The 17,622-nt window shown below is 53.6% G+C and overlaps 1 protein-coding gene across 2 annotated transcripts in view; it reads left to right on the top strand.

The window, feature by feature from the left end:
- Positions 1 to 6,657, top strand: part of PLEKHA7 (pleckstrin homology domain containing A7) — a 209,812-nt gene extending 203,155 nt beyond the window's left edge. For both annotated transcript variants that reach the window (XM_065882149.1, XM_065882148.1), the window contains exons 25-27: positions 2,123 to 2,256; positions 3,022 to 3,164; positions 6,635 to 6,657. In XM_065882149.1, coding sequence (XP_065738221.1) covers positions 2,123 to 2,256; positions 3,022 to 3,164; positions 6,635 to 6,657 — 300 coding nt within the window. The remainder of the gene's footprint in view (positions 1 to 2,122; positions 2,257 to 3,021; positions 3,165 to 6,634) is intronic.
- Positions 6,658 to 17,622: the final 10,965 nt, after the last annotated feature.

Raw genomic sequence — 17,622 nt, 5'->3', positions numbered from 1 at the left:
CATGGAGCGGGGGGGTGGTGGGGGGGGGTGGGGGGTTGGGTTGTTGCCCTGAATAAGGACAGGCTCCGTTTCAGTGTGGCCCGGGAGGATGGATGAACAGCACCTGGAGGTAGTAAGAGGCGACCAGACATTTTGATGCAGGTTCAGAGCTGTCTCTCTTTGTAATTTGTGGCAAGTCATTTAACTTCTCTGTGCCTCAGTTTCCTCAGCAGTAATGTGGGTTGTGGGCAGGGTTAGGGGACTCAGCACATCGCCCGAACGATTAGCAATGATCAGAAAGCTGTGAGCACAGGGCCTGGCACATAGTAGGCATGTGATGAGGTAGTTGTTACCGTTAGCATATGTTCCCTGGAAAACCAGGGGTTGGTCTTGCATCTGGCCAGTCAGGCCAATTTGGGCAATCAGACTTGGGGAAAAGGCAGGGCAGGTTTAGAAATCACAGGTGAAATACCCAGCTGTGGCAGAGGCTAGGAGACCTGGATAGGTCTGGTCTGGGTTCTTTCGCCCTCTGGTGGCTCAAACGCATCATGGCCGGGCAGGCCCAGAAAAGCAAGTAACCGCAGTCAGGACCGTCTCTTACCCAAGGGAAGAGAAAGGGAGTCAGAGCGTGGCACACTTAGGGTCTTCAAGACATAGGGTGGTCTCCTGTGGCCTATGTTGTGCCATTTGTAAGCTCTGTAGAGCAGTGTCTTTGGCTGTTTGGTTCACCTTTGTGCACCCAGCACCAGGCCTGGCACACAGTAGATGCTCTGTAAATATTTGCTGAATGATGGCTCTGTTGGATGAAGTGCACAGTGGCCCACAGATATCCCAACACATTTGTATGAGGACTCGGCCTGGGCTGAAACTGCATGAGACGAAATGCTCTCACCACATGAAGGATAGATCAGACAGGATGGGGGGCAAACTGACGCCTGTGGAGGCGCTGGGTTCTGGGATCAGCAGGGGCTCCAGGGTTTAACGAGGTTGGTCCCCTGCCTTCAGACCTTTTCCCTTTGGCACCTCTGAAACAGCCAAAGGTCCGTGCTTTCTCAGGTCCACAAAAGAAGCTTCTACACACTGCCTTGGCAATGGAAGTGCATTTTGCGGTGTCCTAATTGGCCTGCCAGCCAGGGGAAAAAGTTCTTCCTTATCTCTAACCTAAATCCCTCCTGCTACAATGTAATCTGCTTCCTTCCTGGGCATCTGCCCTCATGGGAAATAACAGAAAAGAGCTTATTTCTTGCCATCTTTCACCAGAATGAAAGGTCTGCATGGGCTTAAATTCAAGTCCAGATTTGCCCTGGGATTGGATTTAGCTTGTTTTTGGAAGTTTCAATCAACCCCATTTTAATGTAGTTCAAGGAAGAAAAAAATTCCCTGAGGTGTGTGCAAAAGTTGCCTTTAGCGCTCTTGGCCCACGTAAAGGTTCACCAAGCTGAGGTTGCTGTTGGGTTTGTGTGAGACACTGGTGAGGGGAGGAGCTGGGGTCATTTTCCTCTTGAGAGCAGTAGATTCAATGTGGCTGCCTCCTGTCTGGGTCTTTTGTAGGGGCAGAAAGCACTATCACTTTCTTTCATCCCTCCACCCAGCCACCCAGACACCCATCCAAGGAGTGTTTGCTGAAGGGCTGCTAAGTACCAAGTCCCTGCTCTAGACAGTGGAGAAACAAACAGGAAATGGGAGGGAGTGGCAGGGGTGGGTGGATGGGAGAAGGAGGGTCAGGGAAGCTTTCTGGAGGTGAGGTTGGGAGGATGAGAAAGAGGCCATGGAGCCCAAGGAAGGAGAATCCCAGGCAGAGGAAAGGGTAGGGGCCGAGGTGGGTCAGTGTGGCTGGAGAGGTCAGATCACATCAAGGGTAGCTTTTAGGGTGATCATTTGTATCCTCAGGGCTTACTGGTCTAGTTATTTCGCCTTCCCCCTTCCCTTCCCTTGGCCTGTAGGAGGTTGCCTGGTACGGTAGATAGCACACGGGCTTTGGAGTCAGACCCAGATTCAGATTGGGACTGCACAGTGAACTGCCACTGTGATCTTAGCAAGTTACTGAAGTCTGCGGGCTCCTCCGCGTGCCTCATGGCGGGGGACAGGATGGGGGGAGCAGGTCCCAAACCCAACATCTGTGCCTCCCACCACCTTTCCTCAGCTCTCCAAACCAGAGAAGGTCTCCATCCCCGAGCGTTACGTGGAGCTGGATCCTGAAGACCCGCCCAGCCTGGAGGAGCTGCAGGCGCGGTACCGCAAGGCCGAGAAGATCCGTAACATTCTTACCCGGTCCAGGTCAGCCCTCCTGCTGCCTGAGCCCTGACGACCCACTAGGCCGACCTCAGGGGTGTCTCAGCTGAATGGGCCCTGGGCTGGGCTGGCCGGGGAGTGTGTCTTGTCAGGCCCCCGTCTCAGACCAGCGCTGCTCATGGTACGGAACAGGCCGGCTCTTAGCACGTCACCCGCAGATCAGCGAGGGAGCTTGCCCAGGTCATCCGGGAGGTCTAAAGCACTCAGAGGGCCATACTAGGCCCTTGGCCCCAAATCTGGGTCCCATGGCCCTGGCAAGCGTGGGGAGTGGAGCCAAGTGTGGTGGTGAAGTGGACACAGTTGGAGATAGGCCCCAAGGACGGCCCTCCCAGCCTTAGGGCCCATGTTCCCTCACACAGACCCCCAGACCACAGCCAGGGGCCGAGCCTTGTCCTGAGGTGCCAGAGGCCTTGCCCACATCCCTGGAGGCCAGGATGGTAGCCTCAGAAACGTAAACTGGGTATTTGAGGGCCTCCCTTTCAGAGAGCGGTTAGCCTTTTCCCGTCTGGATTTAATAGGAGCTTAGAGCTGGAACTCTTATCTTGAGGTCTGGGATCCACCAAAGGAAGAACAAAGCTGTGACTAGGTGTTTGGGGAGAAGCATGTGCACCTTTGTCTGGAGAGAAGGTGCACCATTTTTATCTGATGCCCCCAGAAGGGTGAGATCCTCCGGCCAGGGAGACCCTGCTCTCCTGAGGCAGGTGCCTGGGGGTGGCGAGGCCCACAGCCTGCTTTCTGGCTCTCCCACAGCATGTGCAACCTGCAGCCGGTGTCCGGCCAGGACCGGGACGGCGTGGCCGACCTGGACTCGCAGCTGCAGGCGCAGGAGCGCATCATCAACATCTCCTACGCCCTGGCCTCAGAGGCCTCCCAGCGCAGCAAGCAGGTGGCAGGTGAGGCCCTGGGGACAGCCTCTGAGGCTGGGCCACACCCCCTGCTCCTTGGGCTCAGGGCCTGGCATGGCCTGTCGGGGTCAGTGGAAAAGCAGGCGTCAGGCTCGCTAGTTGAGGGACAGTGGTATGTTCCCCTGTCCCAGGCGCACTGCAGGGCTTGCGAGGGGGACTGGGGCTCAGGAGTGTCCCGGGAGAGGGTGTGTAGCTCATTCTTAAATCTTCGGAGTGGTACTGCTGTTCCGCTTTCTCTGAGGTTGTGGGTTGAGAACAGGTTTTTCCTGTTCTCCTGAGCTAAGGGGTTAGGGCTAAGGTTTCTGGCCTCACGAAGAAGGGGCAGGAAAGCCTTTGGGTGCTTGGATTTCTTGCCGGGACAAGGCAGAATGGGGCCCCTCTAACCATCCCTGGGGTCCATGCTTTGGTTCCCAAATCAAAGTCACTGTTCACCTATCAGAGTGACCTGTGCCAGAAAGCAGGACTTGGGAAGTGGGACTTTGCTGTCCAGGGGGAAAAAAATAGGACCATGGGATGGGAGGGTGTGTGTGTGTGTGTGTGTGTGTGTGTGTGTGTGTGTGTGTGTGTGCGCGTGTGCGCGCGGGCCAGGAAGGAGACTCCTGGCTCCTCTCCCCACCCACATGTGCCCCCGCTGTGTGAGCTCTCACAGTTCACCTAGTGCTGTTTCTCCCCAGATGCAGCCGCCACTGCATGTCTAGGTGGTGCCCTTGGCCAGGTGTGAGAGGGGTGGTCATAGAGCCTGAAGTGGGGTCACAGTCCCCACCAGTCCTCCAGCCCTGGCCAAAGGGTCTAGAAGTGACCACGGGTGGGGCCTGCTGGACCTTGAAATGGCTGGCCCTGGGAAGCAGAACCATGGGTATGACCGAGGACAAGGGGCAGCCTGTTCTCTGTCTCCCAGCTCGGATCCCATACAGAGTCGCTGAAGTCCCTGCTGTTCTGACTCCCCTGAGGACATGTGCGTGGGCTGAGAGGGGGTCTCCCTTGGGGAGACAGCAGACGGCGTTCCCGGGCCCCTCCTCGTAATGATCCTGGGGCTCCCTGAGCCCATCGTGGCGATTTTGAATTCCTTCCCATGTCCAGGGCTCTAGCAGGGGCACCTTCCCTGCCATAAAGTGCCCTCCTCTCTGGCCTGTGCTTGCTCTACCTATGTGGACCTACTGTCCTCGGCTTCCTTAACCACCAGCAGGCGAGTGTGCCCCAGACCTGACACCCGCAGTCATGTCCCTGCTCGGTGGCCACCTTTGCTGCAGTCTTTGCTCACTCTTGCTCCCTCTCTCCAGTTCAGAGACATTTCTGGGAACTGCAGGCCAGACCCCCGCCAGGCCCCATGGATATGCCCCCGCAAGCCCAGGCCGTTAGTGGTGGGCAGCGGGGCCCATGGCACCCCGGCCCTGCCGCTCAGGGCGTCTGGTGCTGCAGGAGCAGACGAGGAACCTAACGCACCACTTAATTCCTGTCTGCCCGTCTAGCGCAGCATCTGGCCCTCCTCCCGCCTAAAGCCCCCCTGTCCTCCAGGACGGTGCCACCTTACCCCCCCTTAAGCAACGGACTCCACTACACCTTTGTCTAACACCTTCCAAGTAAGAGCCCCCCTCCTGGCGTGGCCCCTCACCTGGCGCTGAGCATGTCCCCTCCCCTCTGCTGCTGAGATGATTGCAGTGCCACCTGCTGACGCTTCCTTCCATGGGCAAAGCGGCCGCTGGGGAGACCCCTCCTGGACCGGTAGGCAGGTTGGGGGCTGATGATTTTTAGGAACTCAATGTTCAGCGTCTCCGGTACAGTAGAGACTGTGTGATCCAAGCCCCCTTGCTCCCTGAAATCTCAGGAGGCAGAGCTGCGCCCCTTCCCGCCCCGCTGTCCTTCCTGCAGGCGGCCCAGTGCCCCAGGGGACCAGCTTGGGAAGGAGGGGCGGTGGCTGGGAAGGACGAATTAGATCATGGCCTCTCCCCGTCAGGGCTTTGACCAAAGAAATTGAAGAACTGGAAGCCTAGAAAAACCAGTTTTGCAGATGAGAACACGGGCCCTGTGAGGGGTGGGGGCTCATTCCAGCCACAAGGGAAGCTTCAGGAAGAGGCTGCCCGGGGTGGTGGCCCTCACCCCTGCAGAACATTCCAGCACCACCCCTTCTGAGTCCTCCCCATGTGGGCATTTACTGGTGAGAGGAGGCAGCGTGGGAGTAGGGAGGGGTGCTGGACCAGGAGTCGGGAGGCTGGGGCCAAGTCCAGGCTGTTGTTCTGAGTTCTTGGCTGTCGCCTCACCTGGACGGGGAGGGCGGATCAGGAGTCTCAGCAGCCCTTTCCCTGATGTTCCACTTCGTACGACTGTGTAGGGCTTCCCCTCTCATCCCTCCGTGCACACGTACGGTTAACGTTGCTGAGCGCCTACTCCGTGCCAGGCATTGCGCTGACAGTCTCCTTTGACAACAACCCAATGGAGATATTCACCCCGTTTTACAGATGAGGAAGTACAGCTGAGAGACCCTGAGGGACTTGGCCAAGGAGTTGCGGCTGTGTCAGAGCCAGGGTTCGAACCCCTTCTGTGCGAGTTCAGAGCCTCTGTTCTCCATCGCCACCCTGGGCCCACCTGGGCCACCTCCATTGGGCCACCTGGGCCACCCCTGGGGGCTCTAGATGTTTGGAGAAGGGAGTGCAGTGAGGGATGGCGGTGTGTGGTTGGGACGGAGGTATGGTCTTGGGCAAGTGTCCACCCGCCTGGGCGCTTCGCTGTCCTGAGGGTGGCAGGAGGAAGTCGGCCCGTTGGGCCAGGCTCTCGGGAGGTGTGAAGTAGGGACCTCGTGACTGAGGAACCCCAGGGAATGCTCCAGCCAGGTCTTTTGTAAAGGCTGCAGGGTCTTCTGGGGCCACGGGATGGTGTATGGTTTTCTCCTGGAGATCCGAGTGTGGTGACACCACCCCAGGCCACAGAGAGGCAGAGGAGAGGCTCTGTTGCTCTCTGCTTTTAGTGCCCCTGTGGTCACGAGATAGGCCTCTAATGCTCTTTTCAGAGCACACACACATTTCCTTGTACCCTTCCGGCACCCTCATTAGGAGATTGGTACAGTCACCCTGTTTTTAGATTAAGAAAACGAGGCCCATGAAGGCTGAGAGAGTTACCCAGAGTCCCTCAGCAAATGAAGGGCAGGGCCAGAACTGGACCCCAGAGTCCTCTTTGCTCAGGCCTTCTGCCCTATCAGAGCAGGGACCCAGTCTAGGGGCCAGCATGTGTCTGGCAAACTTCCTAGAAGTGGTGAGGGTAGAGGAAAGGTGGGACGCCCGTTAGTCCTCGAAGCCGAGGGTCCCCCAGCAGCGGCCGCATTGCCCCAGCCCCCTGCTCTGCTGTTCTCTGTCTTGTCAGCCTGCCGTTCCCTGTCACGTGTGCACAGACACGCCCACCGCCTGCTCCCCAGACGTGGGCTGGGGTCCTGCCAGCCTCTCACTGTCTCCTGTGCTTTTTGCCAGCCCAGGCAGTGACTGACCCGTGATCCAGCGTGCAGAGAAGTCTGGAGCCAGGGGCCAGTGGAACCAGTTTCCTCCGAGAAGATTGATCCTTCTTCCCCTTCCAGCTGGGCCGGGGTTCAGGCTGGAGGACAGAGCACCACCAGCTGTGGGGCATTCACCACAGGGCTAGGGCCTAACACCCACGCTTGTTTTAGTTCAGACTCCTTTTTACATGTGACAAAGGCACTTTTAATGCACACTGTAAAATACTGACTCTGTATTTTAGAATCAGGCTGTATTTTATAATGTTCACCTCAAGGGCCGAGTGGCTGAGAAGGTGAGGATGCAGGATTTTGGAGCTGCACATACAGATCCAGGTACCGTTTGGGTGGTGGGTATGGGTGGGAGCCGAAGGGCAGGGTGAGCAGAGGCCAGTCCAGCATCTGCTGAACTCAGGTGAGGTTGGATTGGAGATGTACTTCCAGTGGATTCCAGCGTTGGGCTCATTGGTGTGTTGTCCAGGGCAGTGATCAGCTGACCCTGACCTGGCCTGATGACCAGCTCTGTAGGGTGAAACTCCACCGAGCTGGCACATGGAGCCTCGGCCTTGGGTCTGGCTTAGGCCGAAAGGTGTGTCCAAGAACATTGGTTCCCAACCTGCCCATGAGGTTCTCTCAGCAAAGGGCTCTTCAAAAAAAAACAAAAACAGTTCGCTGTAATTAAAAAAAAAAAAAAACACTTTGAAATACAGACAAGGTGAGAAGAAACACCTTTGATTTGTATCATAAGCAATAAACGTCACACTGGGTGGCATCTACCTGCAACTCCCCGAGTCCGCACTAGGCTGTAATAGGTATCCTGGGCTCGTTGCGGCTGGCCCCTGAGAACACAGGTCAGCCTACCCAGGACTTGGGTCAGGTGGCAGGTGGGCAGGCAGCGGGCCCCTACCCTCCCTCATGGCCAGCAGGGCCATGATGACAGGACTATGACTTGGCTTCCAGCCTAAAACGGGGAGGGCGCCGTTAAGCCAGGCGCAGTGTTTGTGGCCCTTTATGTAAGTCATGATATTCTGCATTCGGAAAATGAAGTTGGAAAAAAACAAAAAACAACTCCATTGGGTGGAGCCACACTTTAAATGAAAATTTGTCTTTGACTATGGTCAGAAAAATAATCTTGAATATATTTAGAAGTTGCCGTCTATTTTTAACTAACTCCATATGCTGCCAGTATCAACTTCATGACATTTGCCAAAATAAGATTTTATTTTTGCCTTTATAAGATTTTGTTGGAAAAAATGAAATGACTATTTTGCAAGAAAAAGTTAATTTAAATAAAACTGTAATGGTTTGCAAAAAAAAAAAAAATGTGATGTACAGATTAAACTATTAACCTGATATGCTTCCTGCTTTTTGCTGCCTATATTCTCCTGAGTGGCCTGTGTTAGGTTTTTTTCCGTTTCATTGGAAAACCCCCAGTGTCAGCTCTGGATCCTGCGGTGTTCACCTATGAAGTCTCTCCTGATGACAATTCCGTGACACGTGATTGACTCTGGAGGCCTGAGGGAGGAAGGCCTGCGCACTTGGGCCTTTGGCTGGGCTTCAGCAGCCGCTCAGGATGGCCCCCCACCTCGCCCCCGCCCGGCTGAGGGGCCGCCGGGCTGTGGACTCCTGTGCGGGGCTGGTTTGGCAGGCGGTCTGCAATCCCAGACAAAGGGAGGGACTCCGCAGGCCCTCTTCCAGCCCACACGCCTCCAGCTCGTTCCAATGAGGCGGGTTAGTGACGGACCATTGCAAACTGGACTTGTGTTTAATTCGTTTTGACTTGTGATATGTGCTTAAAACAGAAGGCAGGAGGCCAGTTCAGTTTAGGGATGCGTGCGCTTCCAAGTTTGTTGCTATGGCAGTTTTTCTCTGTTGCCAAGAAGGGCGCCCTCAGTTTAGAGTGACTTTCCAACTAGTTAAACTGGAGAAAATAGATACCAAGGCATTCCGAAGAGGGAATGCTGCTGCTTTTTTAGCTACTGCTCTCCTTTTGAATTTTAAAATGAAAAATACTCTCTGGTTTTAAGCATTACTTGGAGCTATCTCCATGACCTATGAAAGGGAGGCAGGGGCGGTGGGGAGGAGGGTTTGTCCATAACTGAGTACAAGGCAAGAAAAAAGGTACAGGAGGCCCCCCAGCCCCACAGGGTGACTCCTGCCGGGAGGAGGGGTAGCCTGTTCTGTAAGAATCGTGGCCCAAATTTCAAACAGAGAGTGTGACAGGCCCTCACCTCAGACTTCATGGAGAGCACGCGTGAGCTGGAAAAGGCACCCTCCGGCTATGTCACGTGTGAGCAGGCGCGTGGCCCGGCCCCCTTCTCCGCCCCCTGGAAAGGACTCGTTACCTGAGGTAAGATGCCATCTGCGGAAGGACCGGCTGACCAGGGACCCTCCAGGTGGGGGGGCCGCTGGGAAACCCCACGTGGCCCAATGATTCCGGCTTTGCTTCTTTACCGGGACCCACGGGGCCTGAGCAGAGTTTGAAACGCTGGGATTGCAGTCAGCAGAGGGGCCGTGAGTATGCTTCTGCACCCCTGCTGACATCCATTCCTGACTTTAACTCTAACCCAGGTCCCGCTCGAGCCCAGTATGTCTATCTTATTTTAGCAAGAACCAACAAGAACGTTCTAGGATCTAGTATTAACAGGGGTTGGGAATAATCTTTTCCTAATGCCCACTTGACCCTTCTGAACTGCCCAGATTCTCAACATGTCCAGGGTGTTGTTTAAATGATTGAAGTTGAGATGTGTACATTTGTGAGTGCACGTGAGGCAGATGTGCCCAGACTGATGCGGGTGTTGAAAGCAGGCCTTTTGTTTGCTCCCTTTCATTCACTTTTCTGCCCACATTTGTGTCTGGCTGGGGGGATGGGATCCGCAACTAGTCCCTTCTCCCTCTGACCCCTTGGCCACCTTCACTTAAGCTGGGTTCTAGAATTCTCCTGGCTGTTGTAGGTTGCAGCCTAAGGCCAGGGAAACCTCCGTCTGCCCAAGGTCAGCTTGGGGATAGAAGGCATGGGGGGTGGAGTGGATGTGGACCCTGACTCAGCTGGACGAGCCCATTTTAGGCTTTGGGAGTTTCCCCCAGCTCCGGTGCAGAACTCTACGGCAAATCCTTTTGTGTTCGCACCAAGGGCGGGAAAGAAGCAGCGGATTCTTTGTCTAACCCACAGATCACATCTCTGAGATGAGGCAGGCAAATGCTGGGAGCCCTCTGCTTCCGATTCAGCATCAGACACCGGGGCACACGAGGGGCTTTGCCCATGTGGGTTGCGTGCCGTTACGAAAAGAACAAAGAGACGAGGCTGGGGGGGATGTGAAAAATGGCAGCCCCTCCCGGCCCGGTAAACGCCATTGCTTTGCCATCTCCACTCCAAAGGCGACCACTTTCATTGCTCTCCGAGCAAAGAAACCTTTCTTCAGAGCGAGTGGCAGGGTACAAAGGCAGAGTACAAAATGTGCACACATCACAGTCCCCGCAATTCTGTTTGAACAAGCATATTGATTGGGTCTGACCTTGTTACATTTTTTTCCTATTATTTGAAAAGGTGCATCTAAGTGTAGTGAATTGAACCAGCGGAACTGAACTTTCCATGAAAACTTCTCGAGGTATTTCTTTAGTTCAAAGCTTTTGAATTTTAAAGGGCATTTTTAATACGAGTCTGTTGAGTATTCTCTGCCACAGCCCAACAAGGGATGTTAAATGCATATGAGGACGGAGCGAGGGCACCCGTGGGGTGGACGTGCCCACACGGCGGAGGGTGCGGGTCGTGGTTGGAGGGTGCAGGCCAGCCCAGGGAGGGCTAAGCTTTGGGGAGAGAGGCCGAGCCTGCGGAGCAGCACACACAGACCCCTAAAAGGATCTCTCTGAGCTCACTGGGGACAGCTTAGGAGACAGGGAAGAGGTTTCCCAGCTGAGCTTCTCAAAGGCTTTTTTTTTTTTTTTTTTTTTTTTTTTGCGGTAGTGGGCCTCTCACTGTTGTGGCCTCTCCCGTTGCGGAGCACAGGCTCCGGACGCGCAGGCTCAGCGGCCATGGCTCACGGGCCCAGCCGCTCCACGGCATGTGGGATCTTCCCGGACCGGGGCACGAACCCACGTCCCCTGCATCGGCAGGCGGACTCTCAACCACTGCGCCACCAGGGAAGCCCTCTCAAAGGCTTTTATGTGGAGAGCTGAGAAGTACTTGCTAGGGGCCCCTTCTGATGGGCGAGGGTTTTGTCCTTGGGAATGAGGGACTCCTTACTCAGCCACTCGCTTTCTCTTACACTGTGTTTTAGAACTGAGAAGGAGTAAGAGGCACAGCCCCTTGGCTGAGGTCACAGAGTCAGAAAAGAAGCTGCCACTGTCCTCAGCCCTTGACATCACTTAACAATTGCAGGTGCTTTCCTGCTGAGCCCTGAGCTGCATCCCAATCCTCGACTGATTTGATGTCTTAGGACGTTCTGCTGATCGTGTGGGCCACAGCTGTGGTCCCTCTTGCCATCCTGGCCTGGGCCCTTGAAAGCATCCGGAGTCGCATTTTCCCTCCACACAAGGGGCCTCTCCTGGCCCACTGAAGGCACACAGCCGCCGCCTTTGAGTGAGTTCCAAGGGTCTGTTTGCCTCCGGAGGCCTCTTGGATCTAGAAAGCACCTCCTTTCTAGACCCAGAATTCGAGATCAGAGGCAGAGTCATCCCAGGGAGGAGCTGGAAAACCAGGTCCTGTGCTGGAAGAACCCAGGACTTGGGCATCTCAGCAAAATCCTTTCAGTGTCCTTGCCAAATCTCCAGCCTAGAAGATTGGCCTGGGAAGGTCAAAACGGGGTCAGAATCGCAGTAACAAATGGTAGAAGATACCCAGTCTTCTCTGCCCACAACTGGGGACACCAGCCCCATTCAGATTCCTTCTACCTCTTGTGGGAGCCCACAAGGGTGTCTCACGTACACTCTGAAATTAGTATTTTTGGCTGTCACTTTCGGGCCTTCCTGCTGTTATCTGTGTTTCCTGAGGCCGCACTACCCAGTGGACACCAGTGAAGTTCCACTGACAGTAAAAACTCAGGTTTCATGGCCGCTGCCCGCTTCTGCTCACAATGAGGGTCCAGGTCCTGTGCCCATGTCTCCCCAGTCATTTCTGGGGTCCCCAGGCATATCTTACGTGAGCTCACCACTGGCCTCTCAAGCTGCAGTTCTTCCACTTGCAGCTCCCGGATGTCGTCAAGCCATGAAGCCACTGCCTGCGCCCCAGGGGGACCGTCCCTGCCCAGCTCACAGCCCTCTCCCGGCGCTGCAGACCCTCGAAGTGCCTGATGAGTGTGTCCCACCGCGAGTCCTCCCTGGCCAAGTCCAGGCCGCAGTCCGCATGCGCGTAGGAGAACTTGTGCTCCTTAATTCTGTGTCTCTTGGGTCCCAGAGCAGGTTTTGTGCGCTCTGGTTCACCCAGAGCCCTGGGGAGAGCCACTTCTTCAAGCTTCTGCTCAGGTCCCCTGTCTGTGGGGCTCAGACACGTTCTCTATGTTTCCTCCTCCCTCACCCCAAATAACAATTTGTTATTTCTTATGATACTGCAACCTGGGCTGGGCTCAGCTGGGCAGGTCTTCTGCTCCATGTGGTGAGGGGGGACTGGGGTGTCCAGGGTGGTTTCCTCACTCACATGTCTGGCACCCCAGCTGGGATGGCTTGGGGAGCTGGGAGCTGGCTGGGCATCTCCGTCTTTCCACACGGCCTCCCCACGTGGCTGCTCCGTCTTACAGTGTGAAGGTCTCAGGGTAGTTGGACTTTTTACCTGAGCTGGCTTCCAAGGGCTGCAAAGCTGCCAGGTCTTTTGAAGTGTAGATCTGGAATTGGCACAGGGTGACTTCCTCCACATTCTCTTGACCAAGGCCAGGCACAGGCCAGCCCGCTTAAAGGGGAGGGAAATAGATTCTACCCCTTGATGGGTGGAGTGGCGTGCACGTGCTGACGGAGGGGATGGACGGCGGCCGTCTTGGAGACTGTCGACCACAGGACTCCTTCCTCATTCTACAGCCACTGAAGCATTTAACAGCCAGTGCAGTCGCCCCAGCTTTCTCTTCCCCTGTAGTGGACACCTGGGAGCCACATATTCTGGACGGAATAACCACAGGATGCGAGCCAACTGGTCCTAAATCTTCACTTGGAAGGGGACTACCCAGCAGAGGCCCTGAGGCCCACGGCTCACTTTGCATGAGTGAGAAATAAACTTTGATGTATTCATCCCCTGGGACTTTAGGCTTTATTTTCTACTGTTGCACAATCTAGCCTACCCAGGTTGTAGGTATCATTATCCCTGTACTACATGTGAGAAAACTGAGGCATGTTGGTTCCATGACTAGTCAGAGACTGAGTTGAAGCTGGAGCTTGTATCTGACTCCAGAGAGCCTTTAACCACTGCATTGGCTGCTGTTACCCTGGGAAGAGGAGATGGTGGGGGAAGACAGTCCTGTGGGCCTGGATTCTGGATCACTTGAAAGAGCATTGCCTGTGGTGAGGACAGAGAGCTCATGGACAGCATGAAGAGAGACCCACAGGGAAGCGCCTAACACAGTGCCTGGTGAGCAGGAGGTGCCCAGCCCAGCGAAGGTAAGCTGCGCCCATGGCCATGATTTGACAGCCTGGGGATCCCATGAAGGGGCATTACTTCAGCTCACTTAACCCGGCCATTGGTCCCTGGGCTTTGCAGCTCAGAAACTGGATTTGTCACCACCAAGAGCAGGGCTGTCTCTCAGGGCTACGTTCACAGTGACTGGGCTCAGGAGACACCTGGAGGAAACCGAGTGAGAGCCCAACTGCCAAGCTACTGTGTTCACTGCCATACGCCCTGCCCCCACCCCTGTTGCTCCAGGGGCCAAGTCTTTCTTGGAAGGTGGCCTGGCAGTCTCGGGACCAGTCTTGAAGAATCCTGGTGTCCCTGAGCAGCCCGAGGTCCCACCTCCACTGCAGGATGCCCCCATTCCACAGACCTGGGCCCCACATTTCCAGACCAGGGCTTCCTCTCTCAGGATAGAATGAGATGGCACTGACCCTCAGGTGCCCCCTTTCTCTGTGACCATGGCTGGCCAGTCCCTTTTTAGGAGATTGACCCCATAGAAAGGAGACCTGGCGCAGCAGAAAGAATGAAAGAAAGAAGAAGGGAGGGAGGGAGGGAGGAAGGAAGGAAGGAAAGAAAGAGAAAGAGAAAGAGAAAGAATTTTTTATTTTTTTAAAAAAGAAAATGCTAAGCATGGTTCCTGGCCCCATAGGAAGCACTAGAAAAAATATGGCGTATAAGTCCTCATTTACCTACATTTAAGTCATAATTATTTAACACATACCACATTCTCATTCTTTGTTTACTTGTTTATTGCCTGTCTCCCTCACAAGAGTATGAGCTTGCTAAGAGAAATAATTCTTGAATGAATGAGAGAATGAAAGAAGTCAAGGGCTGTTGCCCAGGAAGCCTTCTCTCTTTTTCAGATGGTTTTGCCTCTCTCTGCTCTGTTGCACTTTTTATACTCTAGCCCCCAGAGAGCATCCCTAGTACCCTATTTTTAAGTTCCTTGAGTAGTAGGTAAGAGCAGGAGTTGTGGAATGCAAATCCACCCTTATTAACTCTGACCTTAGGCAAGTCACTGAACCTCCCTAAGCTTTAGTTTCCTTCTCTGAAAGATGGGAATAACGGCACCTACCTTACATGGGTGATGTGAGGACTAAAGGAGATCATCCTTAAGCGCCATCCCTGGCAGGGACACCCAGCCAGTGGTCACCGTGCTGGTTTGCCCTCATGTATGATCCTTACGAACAGCAAGCCTCCAGGCAGTCCTTCCACATTTAAAGCCTGTCTCCTCTCCCCAGCTCGGCAGGATAAATGGGTTTGGGGCCAGCTGCTATCGCCCACCCCAGTCTTCTGCCCTCCACCATCCGTCTGCCATTTTAGACAGTTGCCTGCAGCAAGTAAAGCAATGGCCCAGGGCTTTTGAAGTTTGGGCTCGCGGGGCCGTGCCACCACCAGGCTACCTCCCTGAATTCTCCAGGGGCTGAGGACAGGCGAGTCCTCTGGGGCCTCCCCTGGCAGCCCTGCGGCTGTCCACCCGACATCAGATCAACCTGTGCTGCGGGCGCCTTTGATGTCAGTTCCCACACTGGAGCCTCGTGCCCTGCCCTGAGGACATGGGCTTTGAAGCTGGCCTGTAAACCGAGCTTTCAGGAAGAAAGTTGTCTATTGTGCCTCAGAGCACAGCCAGGCCCTGTAAAGGCACTCGGAATGCCATGAACACCTGATAAATAATTCTTTCTGGGCCCAAGAAAGATTCGTTCCACTTACAGGGGAGGAAAATTCCCTTGACCTTTTCATTGAAGTCCTGTGTGTGTGTGTTTGGGGGCGGCGGGGGGGTGGTTAGAGAGGGTTTTTGCGTCTTCTCGCTGAAGTCTCGTGGGACAGGCGGGTTGTCTTAGAGCTGAGCTCCAGTGACTGCTCCTAAAGGGCTCCTGGTCCCTGACCCCTGGTCCGAGGTCCCCCCAGCCAGCCCCACTCCTGCCTCCTGCTGGGAACATGGGAGAAGATTGGGCCCTCTAACGGGTAGAGGGGCCTTGGCCCCTCCAGGCCAAACCCTGCTGCAAATGGCGGGGCTTCCAGGAGGCACAGCCCTGTTGCCTTTCTTTCCTCCCAGGGCCTGGCATGGTCAAAGAGAGGGGGCAGACAGGATTTCCCACCCGGAGGGGTCCCGGAAGTGGATACTGGCTCACATACACTGAGCGCTTACCTCAGGCCAGGCCCTCTGCTGGGCCCCCTTTTGTGTGCAATTGGATAATAGGATGTGGGTATGTGTGTAGTTTTGTGAAAGCTTTCTTTATGGTAAAACGTAACATACATGTAGAAGGTATATAAAATAACAGCACACAGCTCAGTAAATGACCAGAAAACAAACATCTCTGCAGTCACCACCTTGGTCAAGAAATACAAGTTTGCTAGGATGCAGGAAGCCCTGCTGGTGCCCCTTCCTGCTCAGTAGGCCCTCCCTCTCCCACGAAGGATAACCACCCTTCTGACTTTTGTTGTTACTACTTACTTGCGTTTTAAAAAATAATTAATTAATTAATTAATTAATGGTGGCGTTGGGTCTTCGTTGCTGCGCCTGGGTTTTCTCTAGTTGCGGCGAGCGGGGGCTACTCTTCGTTGCGGTGCACGGGCTTCTCATTGCGGTGGCTTCTCTAGTTGCGGAGCGTGGGCTCTAGGTGCGCGGGCTTCAGCAGTTGTGGCGCATGGGCTTAGTTGCTCCGTGGCATGTGGGATCTTCCTGGACAGGGCTCGAACCCATGTCTCGTGCATTGGCAGGCGGATTCTTAACCACTGCGCCAGCAGGGAAGTCCCTTACTTGCTTTTTCTTTATCGTTTTTCTATCTAATCAGGCATCATCAGATACTCTTAGTTTTATTTGTTCTCTGAAATGTGTACAAATGGAATAATAGAATGGAATAATAATGCATTCCTTTGTGACAGGCTTTTTTTCACTGAACATTGTTTATGATATTCATCCATGTAACTGTTTCATTCATTTTGCTGTTGTATAGTATTCACTGTAGGAATATTCGAGGAGTATCTATCCATTCTGTTAAAGGACATTTGGATGTTTCCAGTTTGAAGTTATTACAAATAATGCTGCTATGTACATTTTTAAACATATCTCTTGATCCACGTGCACTCATATTTCTTTTGGTGTGTACCTAGGTGTAGAGTTGCTAGGTTATAAGGTAAGCATATCTTCAACTTAGGTAGAAAATGCCAAACTGTTTTCCAAAGTAGTACTAATTTATACTCCTACCATGAACACGTGAGTTGCTTCACATCCTCGTTGTGGTGACAGCCTCTGAGACAGTGATCCCCGCCTCCTTGCATTCACACCCTCTGTAAGCCCCTCCCCCTAAGCGTGGGCTGGAGCTAGCAATTCCCTTCTAATGAATAGGATGACAGAACATAACAGGATGTCGCTTTCTTTTTCTTTTTTATTGGAGTCTAGTTGCTTTACAATGTTGTGTTCTGTACAGCAAAGTTCAGGATGTCACTCTCAAGATGAGGTTACAGAGAGACTATAGCTTCTGTCTTGGGCATCCTCTGTTTTCTCACTTGTTTACTGTGAAGGCCATGTTGTGAGCTAACCTGTGGGGAGGCCCACAGGGCAAGGAACAGATGTCTCTGACCAGCAGCCAGTGAGGACCTGAGAACTCACGTGAATGAGCTTGGAAATGGGTCCTCCCAGCCTCCAATTAACCCCTGAGATGATTGTAGCCCTCTCTGACACCTTGATTACAACCTTGTGAGAGACCTTCAGCCAGAGGCACCCAGCAGAGCCCAGATTCCTGATTCATGGAAACCGAGATAAATGTTTATTGTTTTAAGTTGTTAAGTTTTGGGGGTGATTTGTTACATGGCAATAGATAATTAATGTACTCAACAAGACTTTTTTTTATTGTTGCCATTTTCAATGTGTATGAATTAGGTTTGTTAGCATCTTCCTGATATTATTGGTATTGAGCACCATTTCAAGTTTGTGGACCCTTTGGATTTCCTTCTTTGTGAAGTACCTGTCAGGACTCTTATCATTATTCCGTTGGGTTATACATCTTTTCCTTGTTGATTTGTAGGGGTTCTAGATGTAAGCCTGTCTTAGCCTGGGCTACCCCTAGAAAGCAGAGCCTGAGGCAAGGGCTTGCAGGCAGAGAGTTAATTTGGGAAATGATCCAAGGAACAGAAGTAGAAAGGAAAGGAGGGGAAACCAATAGAAGCACGCCTTCTCAAGTTGGTCACTGTTGTGGGAAACTTGGGCTCATTCTCATTGGGACCTTCTGGAGAGCCATGTAAAATGTTCCTCAAAATTATCCACCTGTGTTATAAAAGAGAAGAGCATTTATCTTCTAGCTTAGGGCCCCCCCTTGACCAAGGGCTCCCCATGAGGTGTTAAATCCTTCACATCTCCAGATCCCACATGTGTGACT

Source organism: Phocoena phocoena, chromosome 8 (assembly GCF_963924675.1).
Source record: "Phocoena phocoena chromosome 8, mPhoPho1.1, whole genome shotgun sequence".
In the NCBI taxonomy this organism is placed as follows: domain Eukaryota; kingdom Metazoa; phylum Chordata; class Mammalia; order Artiodactyla; family Phocoenidae; genus Phocoena; species Phocoena phocoena.
Note: the sequence above shows the minus strand (reverse complement) of the source record. Positions and strands in the feature narration are given on the sequence as shown.